At 39.6% G+C, this 16,968-nt stretch overlaps 2 protein-coding genes across 3 annotated transcripts; one reads left to right on the top strand and one right to left on the bottom strand.

The window, feature by feature from the left end:
* Positions 1–436: 436 nt before the first annotated feature.
* Positions 437–5,090, top strand: LOC111338451 (uncharacterized). Its single transcript, XM_022944954.2, has 3 exons — positions 437–705; positions 1,270–1,791; positions 3,475–5,090. Exons 1-3 carry the CDS (start codon positions 541–543, stop codon positions 3,727–3,729), a joined length of 942 nt encoding a protein of 313 aa, XP_022800689.1. The 5' UTR covers positions 437–540; the 3' UTR covers positions 3,730–5,090.
* LOC111338452 (uncharacterized) lies at positions 4,989–15,545 on the bottom strand. Of its 2 annotated transcripts, none has more exons than XM_088733160.1 (8): positions 15,372–15,545; positions 13,203–13,361; positions 10,253–10,549; positions 9,532–9,846; positions 8,938–9,288; positions 8,056–8,160; positions 7,237–7,380; positions 4,989–6,792 (listed from the first exon to the last, which is right to left on the bottom strand). In XM_088733160.1, the coding sequence occupies exons 2-8, from the start codon at positions 13,285–13,287 to the stop codon at positions 5,969–5,971; spliced, it is 2,121 nt and encodes a 706-aa protein (XP_088589286.1). In that variant the 5' UTR covers positions 13,288–13,361; positions 15,372–15,545; the 3' UTR covers positions 4,989–5,968. The 2 variants fall into 2 exon arrangements, with proteins under 2 accessions (XP_088589286.1, XP_022800690.1); XM_022944955.2 differs by having other exon boundaries at positions 13,203–13,491; positions 15,372–15,544.
* Between the last annotated feature and the right edge of the window lie 1,423 nt (positions 15,546–16,968).

The following is a 16,968-nucleotide window of genomic DNA, read 5'->3' on the forward strand; positions in this document are numbered from 1 at the left end:
ATTTTAAAAATACGGTTTTCTGTTCCCCTAAACTGTCTAAAATCCCAAAATGTGGTCCTTTTTATGTCCAAAATGGCGAGAAACTCGAAAACGTGTACGAATCGGGCCGCTACGCCCCACCCGACGCTAAAGAACGCACATGTTTCCACAGAATCGCCAGCTTAACTACATTATGCAAAGCCCCCATTGTTTGCCCCTGATCAATTTTTCAGCGCTACATGTACCTGATACGCGCTTATGCTTGCGTGAAAAAAGCGCTTTTGTTGGCTGATCGCGGTTGAAAATGACAGATGCTCTACCAAACCCATCATTGTAATTGGACGCATTTCTGACAATGTTTACAGCTCAACGGAACAATACTGCGTGAAATTCACATCTCACTTCCGGTTCTCATTAGCTTTCCGCTGACAAATCACAGGCTCAGCTATGCGTGACAATAAAAAATGACGAAAAGTTAAGTTATGGCGGAAAATGTCTTAAGTTTTACTTTGGCAGAGACCGTGATTCTTCTCGAATTGTGACTTTCGTGACAAATTTAAAATGCCGTTTTCTTTGCATAGTCACAGTGGGCAGTTCTGTAAGCACGCTTTCTCTACTTTAGAAGAAGTTGTTCAAAGAGCAGTCGAAGTTGGTTTCACTCACTATGGCCTTTCTGAACACATGCCAAGATATGAAACCGAAGATCTATACGATGAAGAAACGGAGGTGAGTAAAGCTTCTGTACTGTGTAGAGAAGCTTTTGTCGAGAATTTAAATAGCTCTGAAACGCAAGAAACGTGAAACATAAAAAGGTCTGCTCTTTCGTTTTATCGAATTGTACGTAACTTACGATTTAGAGATCGAATAAATAATATCAGGGGTTCACGATGACTGGGGCAATCTTTGAAATCAGCTCTCTCAGAAGCCACATGTTAATGTTCTACGAGAAACTTTCCTAAAGGGACGTTCTCAGGATTCGAAAAAATTCTCCCTAATAAAGGTTTTAGTTTGACAGAAATCGCACATAATAAAGGTTAACTGCTTGTTTTTCTCAGTTGGAAGCAAAGATCGTTTCCCTTTCATTGAGTTTCCTTAAAAGAGATGAAATAATATAAGGCCATCCTTATAAAATGTTTTATTCCCTACTGTGCTGTTGAAAAAGCAAACATGGATGCAATGTGAAAAAAGGTGAAGTCTTTGCTCAGTTTCCTTAGCATGAAGCGACTAGGGGTACTCCCCCCTGGATGGGGTGCCAGTCTATCGCAAGGTTCTCGTCATTTTTTGTTTTAGGAAAAGTTGACACCCGCTGATCTCCAGAACATCTTTGAAGACTTTGTTAAGGAGGCCAGACGTCTTCAAGCAAAGTACAAAGACAAGATTCATCTCATTATTGGCTTTGAAACTGAGGTTATTAGAGAGGAAAGTTTTGATCAGATAAGAACATTAAAAAAACAACATGAATTGGACTATATTGTTGGATCAGTGCATCATGTAGATGGAATTCCTATAGACTTCAGCGACGAACTGTTTGATAAAGCTGAGAAACTTGCTGGGGGAACCGAAGAAGTAATGTTGAAGTACTTTGATCATCAGTATCAGCTGATAAAGAAATTAAAACCTGAGGTTATCGGCCACTTTGATGTTATCAGGAAATATCGACCTGAGGTTGAGTTTACAGATATCCTATGGGAAAAGATTGTTAGGAATGTACAACTGGGGATATCTTATGGAGCTCTGTTTGAGATCAATTGCAGTGGTGCATCACCAACAAAGAATCTTAAATGTCCATACCCACATCCAAGAATTATTGAGGTGAGAAAAGGAAAGCAAAACAGAAATTTAATACTACTGCCTTAACCTTTAAACTCCCATGAGTGTTCAAGACAGAATTTCCCTCCACAATATCTACATAATATCAAGCCGATAAGAGACCAGAATAAAGAAAACAACCTTTTACTTTTGCTATCAAATAAAGCAAATAGATTTCTATGTTGCTACTGGGTCTGTACAGGAATACTCTGCAGATCACAGATAATTTCAAAATGCCAAAAGGAGATCAGTGACACACTTGGTTCCACCTTGTGTGTCCCTTGTTTGTTCTTGATTTAATTTGAATTTGTGTGTTATTTATTACTGAACAGATGCATGGGGACATGGAATCTATCTGTTAAATAGTGTATACCTCACTGACAATGGCTAGAAAATGTATAAAAAATAAAATTATAGAAACTTGGTTTGCACACAACCTAATGATGACATTTTAAGTGGAAAAGAAATCACTCAAAGAGACTATCTTTTCATCCTCTTTGTCTGGCCATTGTACAAGTGCATTCCCTAATTGCATTTTGCCATCACTTTTTCTTGTTGTAGCACACATATTCAAATGTAATATAGTGTTGTGTCATGCATGTAAAAGCCATTTGCCCTGACGGTTTGTGAATGTGGGGCAGAAATATGGGTGTGGGATAGAAACATTATTTTTCTCTTTATTTATTCTTACTTTACAAGAACTAAAGAAGAGAAATCTTACAAGTACTGAAATGAGTTAAAATGTGGCCCAATCAGGAATTGATCCCAGTTCACCACACATTATTTGTAATGCTAACACTACTTGCTATACCAACTCCACTTACAATACAAAAATCATTTACAACTGATTACAAAAGTAATAAAGTTACCTCTGATAAAGGACTAACTTGACTCTCAAAACTTGAATTACACCCACTTATGTAATGTTACTAACACATTTTTTAATATTTTTATTTAATCTTCAATAAATAATTCCTTATAAAAAACTCCAAAAATGCAAGGACACAAACTTTGCATGGACACAAACTTTGCATGAACCACATATGACACAAACCCTTCAAGCCTTCTGTTCTCTTGGAGATGAATCTATTCTATCTATAGACACATATCAACATTGCAGACTAGCTTTACTCATTTTGATCTCAACTTGTATTGTAAGTTACGGCCTCCCGGTTAGCTCAATTGGTTAGAGCTCCGGATTGTGTTGTGTGGGAGGTTGAGGGTTCGAGCCCTGGCCGGACCAATACTCATGGTCTTAAAATAAGTGAGGAGAATTTGCTACCTTTCTATAATCAAGAAATGGATAGATATTCTAGTCTTCTTGGATAAGGAGGAATAAACTGTAGGCCCGTCTCCTGCAGGGTTAGGGGTAGGAGACGTTAATTTCCCACACATGAGATTACTGTGGGGTGGATGTCCTCCCCTGGGTGGGATGGGTGGGTGTTCACCCTGAAAAGCCCCTATGGGGAGTGGTCAATTAACCTATGTATGTATGTATTGTGAAGAACAGCTCCTCTCTACTTTTGCCCAATTTTCAACCTACAGCAAAACAACAGGCCACTGACATATAACAGACAAGCTACTGACAGGTTATCAGTTGCCATTTCTCTTATTTTTTCTATTGGCCACTGCATCAAAAAGCCTCCCTTACTAAGAATTTATGCAATCTTCCTGTTTTCCTCATAGCATTTAGTGACATCTGGGGCTAAATTGACTGTATCAGATGATTCACATGGAACAGGTGATGTTGGTTTCTGGTTCAAAAACTTGCCGCAGTACTTAGCTACTTATGGGATCAGTGAACTTTACTATCTGGAGAGAGCATTGATGAGCAGTGGCTCAACAGGGCAAGAAAACAGAGTTGTGTGTAAGAAGCTCACAGACTGTTGGAGACATCCATTTTGGGAAAAATGTTCTGAAACTGTAGAAAACAACAAATGATAACTTGTATTTTGCCGTAGAGGTAATCTTATCCATTTTTTTTTGGAGGGGGGGGGTGAACTGTTAAACTCACTGAAGACATAGTATACTGTCTCTACTTAACAAATATATTCCACATTGCCATGCTTTGGTTCAGTAATTGAACAAAGATGACATTAAAATGTATTGAGAACAAAAAAGTGAAATGTGAGACAGCCGAGTATATCAGTTCTATTCTTTCCACATTTCGGTGTCTTCTATGATCTATTGCTGTACAGACCAATAGCAATGTGGAATATATTTATTTTTTATACAAAGAAAAGCAAAACGAATGTAATTAATGGTGATGTCATCAAAATGGGTGTACAATTCAGCTTATTAATATGTAACTTATAATCAATACTTTTGGATTTAGCAAACAGATGATTAGTAAAATGAGGGCTGTTTGAGTGTGTGTGTGTGTGTGTTTATGTGTGTCAGCCACACAGTTTTATTGACAATTAACTGCCTCCCGGTTAGCTCAATGGATAGAGCGCTGGACTGTTGTGCGGGAGGTCAGAGAGTTCGAGCCCTGGCCGGACCAACACTCAGGGTCTTAAAATAATTGAGAAGAATTTGCTGCCTTTCTATAACATCAAGAAATGGTTAGATATTGTAGTCTTCTCGGATAGGGATGAATAAATGGAGGTCCCGTCTCCTGCAGGGTTGGGGTAGGAGACGTTAATTTCCCACACACGAGATTACTGTGTGATGGATGTCCTCTCCTGGGGTGGGATGGGTGTGTTTATTGGGTCCGCAGTAATTGGCGCAAGCTGTTGCGGTGTCTCTGCCGGTTGGCGAAGCGATTAAATTAAATTAAATGAATGTGCCTCATGAAACTTAATTTATTGTCTACAAGAGCTGTGGATTAAATCACCTGACCAAAAGGAGATTGGGTTCTAGATTGAGCAACAAGCAAAGAGCATTTTGTTGATCACAAAACAAGGATAAGATAGGGTTGATGCATGATAAAAATAATGAAGAAAATTGAAGAAAATTTGTGACTTATGAAAGTTTTTTGGGGGTAAAGTTCTTCAATCTTTCATGTAGTTGAAAAAATTTTCCTCCAAAAAAATTTGATATAATTTAAGCTTCTTCAAGCCTTCTATTTTAATTTTAACTCACATGTTTATACACATATAAACATATTTTGATGGTGTTTCTAGTAACTAATATTCCCTGCCTCTAAGCAATATTAAAGCCCTAAAAGGGAGCAAGTTTCTCTTATGTGAAACTAAAAATTGAAGTCAGCAGTTATTTATTAGGATTTTAATGCTATTTACATCTTGATTTAGTGATACATCATTTAAAAAGTTCAATAAAAATCTACTATGTATAAAAAATCCATTTTTTCTCCAAAAAAACCCTCGTTTTTATGCTACTTCCATGTAATTTTGTACACAACCCAACCCCACCTCCCCTCCCCATCCATTCACAATATTACTATTACTGTTACCGGTCTTAAAACGAAGACGAAGCCTCGCAGATATTGCCCGATCAAAGCGAAGTCAAATTCGGCAAGTCTTTACACTGGCTGAAAGATAACGACTTGATGGATGGTATGCAAAAAATAGGAAAAAATGGGGAGGAGGAGATATGGTTGGGGAAAAATTGGGGAGGGGGGGTGAAAAAGTATATTAAATTTTCCACCCCTTTATCAAAGAGTCAATGCGTTCAAGAAACTTTTGTGCGACCTGAAAAATAGCTGTCTTTACTAATGGAAACTCCGCGAAACCGTAAGAACACTTTTGTTGGCTAACTAACTAGATAAAATGGGCAAGAGTTGCAGAAGAGTGTAGAAGCGGGAGTACAGCGCACCTGACGCTTTTTCTGACATTAATCACTCGTATGAATCCTGCTGACGTACTTCCTTCTGACGCAACTTTAGATTGTATTTCGATAGTATTCGCGGATTATTCGGGACTGCATCCGTTTTGTTTTGCCTGACTTCGTTCTGTGTGTGATCCAGGAAACTCAAGACACCCACGACCAATCAGGTGCTGAACTAAAACTTATCGAAACGAGGTCGCACGCCCGTTTTCTCCCCACGTATTTCTGAAACCTGAATGGGCCAATTTTTTAACCTAACTTGTCATAATACGGAAAAAAAATTCAGCGTGCTTCAGTGCCCCTCTAAGTTACCCGTCAAGGCCTCTAACGATTTTAACACAATCGTCCAAAAGAAACTTCCTTCTGCGTTACAAAATTTTTTCTCTTCTTTTTACAAAAGATTGAGTCCTACTCCACCCTCCGTATCTGCATGCTCCTCGCCGTTAGGCGAAGGTTTTGTATTCTCGTAAACTGGCTCCTTCGGCTCGAGGGTCTCATATAAGTTTTCTGCGGGCGGTAGATTCATATTCACGTACGTACTGCCATCAGAGAGATCCTTGGGTCTTTTATAGAAGTCATCCATCGCAGCTACTTCTCTGGGTATTTTGTAATGACCTTCGTCCGGAGAAGCCTGGGCCTGAGACTTCTCGCGCGTGGCTTCACGTGCAGCGTTGATTTGATCTTGCGTGACGTAACGTTCTTCACTGTCACTTTTCCCGTCATCGGGCGCGCATCCAACTTTACTAAGGGACCCAATACTGTCGTACAATCCCGCAGAAGACCCCTCGTCGAGTTTACTCTGCTCTAAATTCAAATCAACTCGCAAAAGATCGCATTTGTCTGAATAACCGGAAGCCATCATAGGGATATCTTCCATCGCGGCGCTCGGTAATGTTCCATTTAGTTCCTCTACAAGAATTTCAGGTTGATCTGGTTCGTCTTCAGCAGGTAACAACCCCTCGGTCATGGAGTCTCCACGTACGGTGGATGCCGCAGAAGGGGGTTCATATCGGACGCTATACGCTCCTCTTGTAACCATATCTCTTGACCTCTTTGGCATGCTGCCATTTTGAAGCAGTTGTCGTCTTTTGCGGGAACGTTTCCGCGCAAACGCGACGAAAATTACGAATATGATGACCAGGAGAAAAGCGCCTCCTACAGGCGCACCGATTATGAGAATTTTGTTCAGCATGTTGTCCTTAGCTGTCTCGTTGGCTGAAAATTAAGCAGTGGAAACTGTATGAGTTATTTTCTATTCATATGAAATTTGTTTTAATATCGAACAGTGAACTTTGAGGTAGACATGCAAATTAAAATAGATTGACTTCGATCAGTTCTCCAACTTAGAAACCAAAACCAAACTAAGCAGAAGAAAGGAAAATGCCCTTATCAGCCAAAGAGAAAAAGCAAACTGCCTAAAGCGCGGGAAAACGCGGGTGACCGAGTAACGATTAAATTTCTTTTACATTTGATTGGTTGAGAGGATGCCGCAAGTTTTCTGGACCAATCACAGAGCGAAGCAATCCCGGATCACTTTCGACACCAAATTGAAAGTTGCTCTAAATTGACAACTCACAAATTGGAAACGATCTGCAGCATAATCTGTCACATGGTAGCTAAGACAAAACTGCCCCCCCCCCCCACCTTACACAAACATACCTTGATCCATCTTAGCAACCACTGGTGTAAACGGCCCAGATGGATCTCTTGCTGTTACCTTCTCTGAGGAAACTGTTGGTTGAAGAGTTGCTACACTCCTTGGAAATGTCGGTTTGGTTTTCTTTGGCTCGGTGGGAAAAACAACTAGGATAGAGATGTACAGTTTAGTCCATACCAAAATTGGTTAGTTGTGTTGATTTTGTTGTTGTTGTTGTTATTTTAAAAATGTAGGAAAAGAAGGCCTACAATCATTTTCACTCTTTACTTAGTCTCCTAAATGGTTTGTGGACTAAGTGACGTCGTCAAGACAATAATTCCACCTCTCTTATCTGAAAAGACCCACAAAAATCTTACTCGCTCCCATTCTACTTTTAACGTTTTCTTACCGCCCGCTTAATGAAAGCAACTCAGCTGGAGGCGAGTCAAAGCTAAAACGAGAGAGCTCCTGAAGGGAAGGTCGCTTTCTGTAAGTACGAATTCTTACGAATCTATTACATTCTCAAATAACAGCTCTACGTCACGGTGTATAGGGCATAACTCAACAATTGTTAGGCTTTCTTTTGGAACACTTGTTACTGTTTCCACATGCACATTCACTGTTTTGGTAAACTTGGTCGGGGTTCTTTGCGTCATTTTTGTTGCAACTGTGGGTTATAATAGATCACAGTTTTACATTTGTACCTCTCTCTTACGACACTTGGCAAGTCAAAGCTAAAACAGGAGAGCACCTAGAGGAGAGGTCACTTTCTGTAAGTAGAAATTCTCAAAAATCTCTGACGTTTTCAAACAACTCTTACACCTGTATAAGGCATAACTCACCAGTTGTCGTTAAGCTTTCTGTTGTAACCTCTCCCACTGTTTCCATATGTACAGTCACATTTTTGGTAGACGTGATCGGCGTACTTCGCGTCGTTTCTGGGGCAACTGTGGGTTACATCAGATCACAGATTACATTCGTGCCTCTTTCTTAGGACACTGTTGGTCTTCTATCGTGTTCGTCAACGAACTTACGTGAGAATTTTTGCAATCGTGTAGAAGTGCAGACTGTAGTGTTAAATTTTCTAGATGCTATTTATTCAGAAGAGGATGAACACTTTTTAAAGCACCAAAACAGACTCCAAGCGTGCGAAAATTTTTGCTGAAAAAATAACGTCTTCTTACTCTTTTCTCATTTGCGTAATTGCTCTCACACTTTTCTTTCTGTCTATAAATGCTTCACTAATGCTAGTCTCTTCCATATTTAATGAAGATTACAGGATTTCATCGAAGAGCTATTTTTCTCTTCTTAAGTAGTAACAAGTGATGAACACAGCGGTCGAACGTAGGGCATGCGCAAGAGGATCAATTTTGATCAGCCGCGCGCCAATTTCTCGCCCAAACCTGGAACTTACAAAGGAAAGTAGAAGACACAACCACTGTCACGATAAACATGCAAAAAGAAAATGATCTATGCGTCTATGTGATCTATAAAAGGAACCAAAAGTAGGGAAAAGAAAAACAAACTTGAGACTTTTCATACACAAAAACTGGTTTCCTGCTGATTTACCATTTTCTATTTGAGGTTTAAAAAGTTTAAAAAGTTGCGCGGTTTTCTAACACCGCGACTTACTTTCTCGTGTGGTTGTTTGTAAGACAACTTGGTTTTGACGCGTCACCTAGCCAAGTTTGACCGCTGTGTTTGAGTGTTGAAACAATACTCACTTGTGGTTGACTTTTGTGGAGCAGTTTTACGTGTAGTTGCGGTGGATGAGCCTCCGGTAACAACCCTTTTAATCGGTCGAGACTTTATTCCTGAACCAATCATCGTATATCCCGCTACTCTGACAGAATATTGCTTTCCGCTCACAAGACCTCGTAGTTCGTGGGAATAGACTAGTTTTGCATCGTATCTGGACCAGCTACTCGATTCACAAGCAGTCTGTTCACAGTAAAATACGACAAAGCCCAAAATGACGCCATTTTGACCATTCTCAGGGATTGAACCCCATGAGACCGTTATCGAGGAAGATGTATTAGAAACGGCTTGAACATTTCTTGGTGGTTGGCTCGGTCCTAGAATAGGAAAGATCCCATAATAATGGCATTAGAATGCTTGCATTTAGGATGGCGCTGATGTGCGTTAACCAAACTTTTTGAAATACGCCCAAGATATTTGTGTTCGCACCGCGAACAGAGTGGAGGGTTGTTTAAGGCCAGTTTGTTGGTTTTGCTTATTTTAACATTTACGATGTGGGAGGTAATTTTCGTGCAAATTTCGAAAGTGACTGAAGTTTACGCATGTGTGCGTCGACCTACTTGATTCATTTGTTTGCAGGATTATGGAGTCTGACCAGTCGCCAATCATTTCTGGTTCTAAGGTCTTCACAGCCCTGACTTTTATCTGATATCTTGAGACCGCAGCAAGACTGCGTAGACGATATCTCTCTGTAGAACTTTGACTTTGCCTGTTGGCACTGTCTTTGAGGTCCTTGTAGCTGATTTGATATTTTATTGTAGAAGAATCCGTAATCCCACTCGTAGTTGTTGTCGGCTTGTCCCACGTTAATGTTACCTGGTATTTGAATCCTAATAACCAGCTATTAGTCATCAAATTGGTGGGTTTCGCTGGAACTGTAGAGATGGAAAGATTTACAACGTTTCACAGGTGTAAGCTAAAGGTCGCTTTGATATTTATCTTTTACGTAGAAACCTTTCCATGCGTGTGTCACGTGACCTTTTCAATCACAAAACCTGCTCATGGGTCAAAATGGATGGGCTTCTTGTATTTATGGGCATATCAGATTTTTTTCTTTGTTATTGTTATTGTTTGTTGTTGTTGTTGTTGTTTGTTTATTATAACCGAAGTGAAGGGGAGGAAAGTGTTTTCTAATTGGGGGAGGTGTCCCCGTCTTACTGGTACTTGGGTCATTTTTGGTTGTTACTTCTGTCATAGTAAATTGTCATTTTTTCTTCTTAAAAGGGAGGTCAAAAGCGCCCTATAACCCCTCTTCATTAACCACGCCCTTGGAAAACTTACCTAAGTTGTTTGTGTCAACAAGCAAACTGGTCCAATCGCTTTTGACTTGGTGATCCTTCCTGTGAAAGGCCTGTACATGAATTCTATACTGCTTCTTAAAAACTAAATCAAGCTGAGCATTCTCTGCTGGTACGATCTTCCGGTTCCCGGAAATATCTCCAACAGCTCTATATGATACAGTATAGGACAGTGTGGAGTTGTCTATTGTGCCTGCGGTCGTCAGCGGTCTTGTCCATTGCAGCGTGATCGAAAGGTCATGAACACGTGAAACGTGAAGGTCTGTTGGTTGACCTGGAGCTAATAAAAAAAAATTTTCTTAGATCGTGAAATTAGTACCATCCTCTTTAAAGGTCAACGCTTTAGACAATCTTGTGTGCAAGACAAACGAGGATGATTTATTAAAAAAAAAATGCTTCTCAGGCGCAATAACGTACAAGACTTTACGTTTATGTTCCTTCTAGCAATATAATTATGCCAATTTGATTATGGATCTACCGCGACGAATGATCAAAATGATCAAGTTGGTTTGTTTAAGCCAAAACCGTACTCACATTGTGTCGGTTTACCATCGAAAACACCCCGGTAAGATGGTGAAAAATAGTAGAAAAGTTTTTGTGTTTTATCGTCAGTAAACCGACTGAAAGTGAAGTATGTTGCTGCCCTAATGAGATTGTGATACGCCTCAGCTTTACACGCATTTACCGTTGTAATAAAAGACAGTTTTCTTTTAAAAATGAGAGCGCGTGTAATATTTATTTGCTGAAGTATTTGACTTAGAAGTAGCATCAGCTTTTTTCCATTGTACCGTGTCAAAGGGGACAATACACTTTCTGAGTATTTCGTTATTCGCTGCCTAATTTCTTTACTGGGGATATAAGATTATACTCTGAAGAATTTAGGACTTAAATACTCGACTTAGCATCTGTAGACGCACGTAATCCTCACTTCATAAGTTGCTGCTTACATCCATGCGAATTTCGTACCTTTGATTTGTTTGTTGTTCACGACTTGCTCTGAGAAATTATGTCAAGCAATTCTGATCGATAGCGACTTGGTAAGTTTAAAAAAAATTTCCAATAATCGACTGTAACCCAGGACTGCCCTGGTTTTTATTAACTTCGTTATTCGACAAGTTTAGAAATCTGGCGCCACTCTTCCGACCAATCAGATGGCCGTTAAATTGTGACTATGTCACTCGCGCGTTTTTCCCGTGCTTCAGACATTTTGCTTGCGGTTTACTTTGAGTTCCCATCAGCCCCTTGCGATATTTTACTCTGATTCGATTGGTTGTTGTAATGACTTTAGTTTAACTCAATCACTGACTGTTCTTTTAAAACTAAAATACAGTCCTGACTGCGGGCACATCGCGCCCATAAAGGAATGGCAATTCCTTGTTAATGCCTATTAGCAATCCTCTTAAGAAAAGGCGATTTTATCCATTGTAAGCTTAGCTTTTCTTCCGTCGACGTCTCGAGACTTCCTCTCTTTTTGCCTCGTGATCGTATCTCTAATGAAAAGTGCTTTACAAAGATATCAGAGGACGGTTTAAAAATAAACTGATTAATTGAAAGTAAAAGAAGTGATTTGAAAGAAAATCCAGCTTTCTTAAAGATCATACACGGATGAACTTGATAATTTGTGATTACATGAATATAGATTCCTTCTTTCGATATTCTCGAACGGATTTAGCTATAGGCAAGGTTTTACAAGTATCTACATGTTCTTGAGCAGATAACAACAGCCTTTTAGCCAAAAAAATCCTTTTTAGTTGCCTCAGTACATCCTTATTAAGACCACTTCTTTCAATTTTTTTTCGATTTGACAGCTAAAATTTAACCGAAATGAAGTATGAGCTTTCCTCTCATTTTTTGTGAGTACAATTTTAAGCAAATATATATTGTGCTTTTAACCCTAAATAAGTCTTTAAGCTAATTACAAAGTCGATCAATAGCATATCAATTGTTGTAAATGAACTACAAAAGTAAATAACGCCAATCAATGTATGATTTTCTCTTAATTCACTTTACAAATAACTTATTTCTTAAAAGGCTAATTACGTTGGCAAGGAATTGGTTCACTTTTGCACATAACAGACTGAAAAAAAAATAAGAGTCTCTCTTGCTTTTCGTTAGCGCAATATGTTTATGGGCAGCGCTCTAGGAAGTCGATGAGAGGACAGGACACATAAATTAATACAGTAAGGTCAAATAACTTCGAACCTCAGCGATAACACAATTTGATAAATTAGTCCAGTTTCAAAACATGCCAATGGGAACTACATGCTGACAATATGTTCCTTGTATCGACCAGTTGACGAGTACAAACCAGTTCTCGAGGGAGAAGTCCTGAACAGAAAGCCGCATCATGGTACTTATGATCAAGTTGGAAATTGGTTAGAGTATTTTGAAGGGAGGGGAAGCTTTTGTTATCTAAGCAAAAAATAATATATTTGTAATCAGTCACATAGTTCGACGCCTTTTTCTCTCTTTTTTCTCGTCTTTTTAGGCAACAATTTGTGAGAATTCTACGCTCTATGCAATACACCCGTCATTTATGATTATCAACAACGTCGGGTATACAAGACTTAGTCAGCAACACTGATCTGTTGTGAAGTATCTGAAATAATTGTGGTTTATCTATTGTTGGACAACTGAAAAAGTATTGTGTTTTCTAAAATTCAAATGAAAGTGAGAGGAAACATGCCAAAAACTAACTGCAACAAGCTTAAACGAACTGAAGCAATATCAAAAACCACTTAGAGCGAAAGGTCATGATGAAACTCACAAATAAATATTCCAGCGATCTCTGAGGTAAATCCGATTGGGAATGTTAAATCTTTCATTTAGTTTCGGCTTTCTTTAGCAATCACGAAACACATTATCTTAACAAGCTAGTGATAAATAGTCGCTTTCACCCTAGATAGGGACAGAGTAATTTTGTAAAAACTTACTGCTCGAAGCTGAGCTTATTCCAGCCAGGTTTATCAGAGCCCAGGTCAAATGTAAGATCAAGAAACATCTACTAAACCCAAACATGTTCACTGGTGATATTTTATCTCGTTTCCCTCGCTGTGATTTACGATGGTGACCGACACGTCGTGATGTTTGGGCTGAAACCAAGAAGCCACAGAATTAACGACAATTTATGAGAACGTCCGGTTTTGTAGTTCCTGTTATTATGATGCGGTAAAAAGTGGAACAGCTTGAGTTGTAATTGGAAGCCTACGTGCGGACTGAAACCTGAGGAGACAATAAAAAGGAACATGTGAGAATGTTTTGGCAGAAGTGCCAAGAAATCATCAAAAGTTTCGAGTTGCACGTCTTTCATCACTGATATTAGCCCAACTTCTCTCGGAGTCGTTTATAATGAATTTTGTAGCCCAAAATATACGCTAACATAAATCTCTTTCCAAGAGGTCTTCAGATTTTAGCTGCACAGATGCGCTTGGGCGGTTTCATAAGGGACCCCCATATTTCTCTACACCCCTCACCCCCGCCTAAGATTATTTTATAGACAAAGGTCTTTCTTTTGAATCATCGAAGAATTCCAAGAATATTAAGATGTTATGGGTGAAGAGTGAGGTTGCGTTCTGCCAAAAAAAAAAGTTTCTCCCCTCCTGAATTTTCTGGATCAGGATCGAGATACAAGAACAAGCAGTAAAAGACACCAATTTCTCGCTTTCACGAACCAGGATCAATCTTTTTTTACCGATTTTGACGCCCCTTGTCCAATGTACTTCCTGTGATGTTGTTAGTTAGATGGAAGAAGAACTTCCGATGTATGGCCAAAACATGAAATGGGTTCAAACATGACGTGAGCTACAACAGCCAACGGTAATAAAAACAAATTCTGATTTCATTCGCTCTTCTTATAATCCAAAAATAACCCAAAAGAATAACCGAAATGCGCAACAAAATTTCTTGTACTCAGCTCGTGCAAAAAATTAATTCAAGTGCGAAAAGAGGCTGAAAGAAGACGGGAATAAGACGACCTTTTCCTGTTTGCCATTACCCTGCGAGCAGAGTTCCCTTCGATTTTCCTAGAAAAGTTGGCAGCAGGAAGAGGCTCTTCCTCTTCCAAACGTTTCTAAGAAGATCGTAAACGTTATTCTCAACCTCTTTAATTTATGTCACAGTTGCAACATGTCTTTGCATATTAAATTGGCACGCTTACTATGTTTATAAACTTGATGGAACGTGCTTTGTTCCTACTATAATTTCATGCAGTTCGCGCTAAAAATATAATTATTCATAGTGTGCGAGAGTGCGGAAAATTAGACCTTTGAGTCGTTGAAGAAACTTCTCTCTTAAAAGAAAGCTTGTCTTTCCGAATACTTCTTCATGTTTAAAGCAAGAAAAGCCCCACATGAGGAAACAATCACATTCCGCTCATCAAGCTGAAGCAGGATTAAAGGCCTCGATTTTATTTTCTTGTAGAAACTTCAGGGTTCTCAGTTCAGCTAGTCATAAACCACATGAAGACGCCCCCACCTTTCCCTTCTTCCCTCGTGCTGAAGCTGTTTTATTCCCATCCCCCAGCCCAACTCTCTACCTTAAAAACGTGCGTAAAATTCGGCGAGCTAAACCTTCCCTTGTTTTCAGGCTGTTGCTATCAAACTACACCGGAGAGACCCTCCCCCGCACGAAACTTTTTCTGCATCGCAGAACGAGTTCTTACTTCGTAATTTACGTGCATGATTTGAAATAAGAGTGAACCATTCATCTCAATAACATTTTGCAGAAAATTGGATTTTCGTGCTCAAACTTTTCGGCGCTGCCTAATGAACCAAATCGACTCAAGTCCTCTTATCTGTATAAACAAGATATTTCAATTGGCGAAAGGTCTGTCATCGACACGAATAAGAGCGCTAACATGATGTCGAATTATCTTCTCATTTAACATTATCTGACTAAAAACGGCTGGAGAATTGTAAATCACAATGATTTGTTATTTATCCGCGCATGAAAGTGTTTTGAAAGATAGTATTATCATTTGTGTTAATTAAACTTTTCTGTCCGTTGCGAGCATGATCCATGCCTGGCTGACAGACGAGCCAATCTCGTTCGCCATCATAGGTTCATCAGATACATTTAAACAGAGTTAAGGAAACAATACTTACAAATACACTGGGTCCTCTTTGGGTCCTCTTTATCAAACTTCTATCCTGAATCGAAGAAGGAAATCACTACGACGGGCTAAAATGCGTATGATCGGTTGTGAACAAGCGCGCTTCAGTGATTGTCCAAAGCCTCTGGAATGCTTTATGATGTAAGATGACCTTTATCATACTGAGATCAACAAAACACGCGGCCAGGTTTTTTTGGCGGAAAGTTTCAACACCTCTGTGATATGTAAATCAAGATTATCCGCTTAGAATCCGTCAAAACTAAAGGGAGGAATGGATATAACTTCCGGTGCAAAAAGCAACGAAAAGATTGGAAGCAAGTCACCTTGCTTTTTAAAAATGACTTATCTGGTAATTTATAAAGGTGGAGTTTCTTGGCACTTTTTAAGGCACTTTTTAAGGCACTTTTTAAGGCACTTTTTAAGGCACTTTTTAAGGCACTTTTTAAGGCACTTTTTAAGGCACTTTTTAAGGCACTTTTTAAGGCACTTTTTAAGGCACTTTTATTGAGCTAACCGCCTCCCGGTTAGCTCAATGGATAGAGCGCTGGACTGTAGTGCGGGAGGTCGAGGGTTCGAGCCCCGGCCGGACCAACACTCAAGGTCTTAAAATAATTGAGAAGAATTTGCTACCTTTCTATAACATCAAGAAATGGTTAGATATTCTAGTCTTCTCGGATAGGGACGAATAAATGGAGGTCCCGTCTCCTGCAGGGTTGGGGCAGGAGACGTTAATTTCCCACACACGAGATTACTGTGTGATGGATGTCCTCCCCTGGGGTGGGATGGGTGGGTTAGGACAGCAGGTCCACATCAGCCATTACAGCTGCCAATTAATCAACCTGCTTAAACAAATAAATAAATGAACTTCAACTTCAAGGACACACATTAACAAGTCGAGAGTGTGACAGTGTGTGGAAATTAAAAAACCGTCAGTGCTGTCTACAAAAAGATAAACTTTTTCGCGCCGAGCAGCTCAAATTACCGGGGTTTCCAAGAAAGGCTATGAAAAGTGACAAAAAGTGTCTTACTACTCCCCTGGATGGGATGCCATTCCATCCCTCTTTCATCTCAGGCTGACAGCCGCTGTTAGCCCGCGCTAATCTTTCCATTCTCCCCCCCGGCCCCCTACTCTCCCCCTAACTCCACTGATAAGGGGAAGTGTCGAAGACCATGATCGCGTAGACGGCAAAAAATCGACCCTACCAAAAGGCCTACCGTATTTACTCGAATAAGCGCCGCGGCGCTTATTTAATTTTTCGCGCTACAATTGCGGCGCTTATTCGAGGGCAGCGCTTATTCGAGAGCGGCGCTTATTTAAAAATTGTACCAGACAAATTAATTACTTTTTCTATATTTTTATTCAACGGGACACTTTCTATCTATCAATTTCCCTATGAACTGATGCTAAACTGATAGTAAATATAGAATTACGAGAGGAATTCATGCGGTGAAAAAACCCCGAGCGTTTCATGATAACCCGAGCAGAGTAATACAGTCACTTAGAACTAAAGAAGATCACATAATCATTTAAAGAATATAAATTGCCGATGCTGTTTTGAAATAGCTATAGTATTTTTCCTGGTTATACA

The sequence above is a fragment of the Stylophora pistillata genome, chromosome 9 (assembly GCF_964205215.1).
Source record: "Stylophora pistillata chromosome 9, jaStyPist1.2, whole genome shotgun sequence".
Classification (NCBI taxonomy): Eukaryota; Metazoa; Cnidaria; class Anthozoa; order Scleractinia; family Pocilloporidae; genus Stylophora; species Stylophora pistillata.

Bases quoted from the DNA above. Each gene is read 5' to 3' on its own strand.
- LOC111338451 (XM_022944954.2), top strand. From the start codon at position 541: ATGCCGTTTTCTTTGCATAGTCACAGTGGGCAGTTCTGTAAGCACGCT. The intron at 706-1,269 runs GTGAGTAAAGCT...TTTTTGTTTTAG, and splicing joins TATACGATGAAGAAACGGAG to GAAAAGTTGACACCCGCTGA. The intron at 1,792-3,474 runs GTGAGAAAAGGA...TTTTCCTCATAG, and splicing joins CACATCCAAGAATTATTGAG to CATTTAGTGACATCTGGGGC.
- LOC111338452 (XM_088733160.1), bottom strand. From the start codon at position 13,287: ATGTTTGGGTTTAGTAGATGTTTCTTGATCTTACATTTGACCTGGGCT. The intron at 10,550-13,202 runs GTAAGTTTTTAC...TTTTTTTATTAG, and splicing joins AATAAGCTCAGCTTCGAGCA to CTCCAGGTCAACCAACAGAC. The intron at 6,793-7,236 runs GTATGTTTGTGT...CTTAATTTTCAG, and splicing joins GGTTGCTAAGATGGATCAAG to CCAACGAGACAGCTAAGGAC.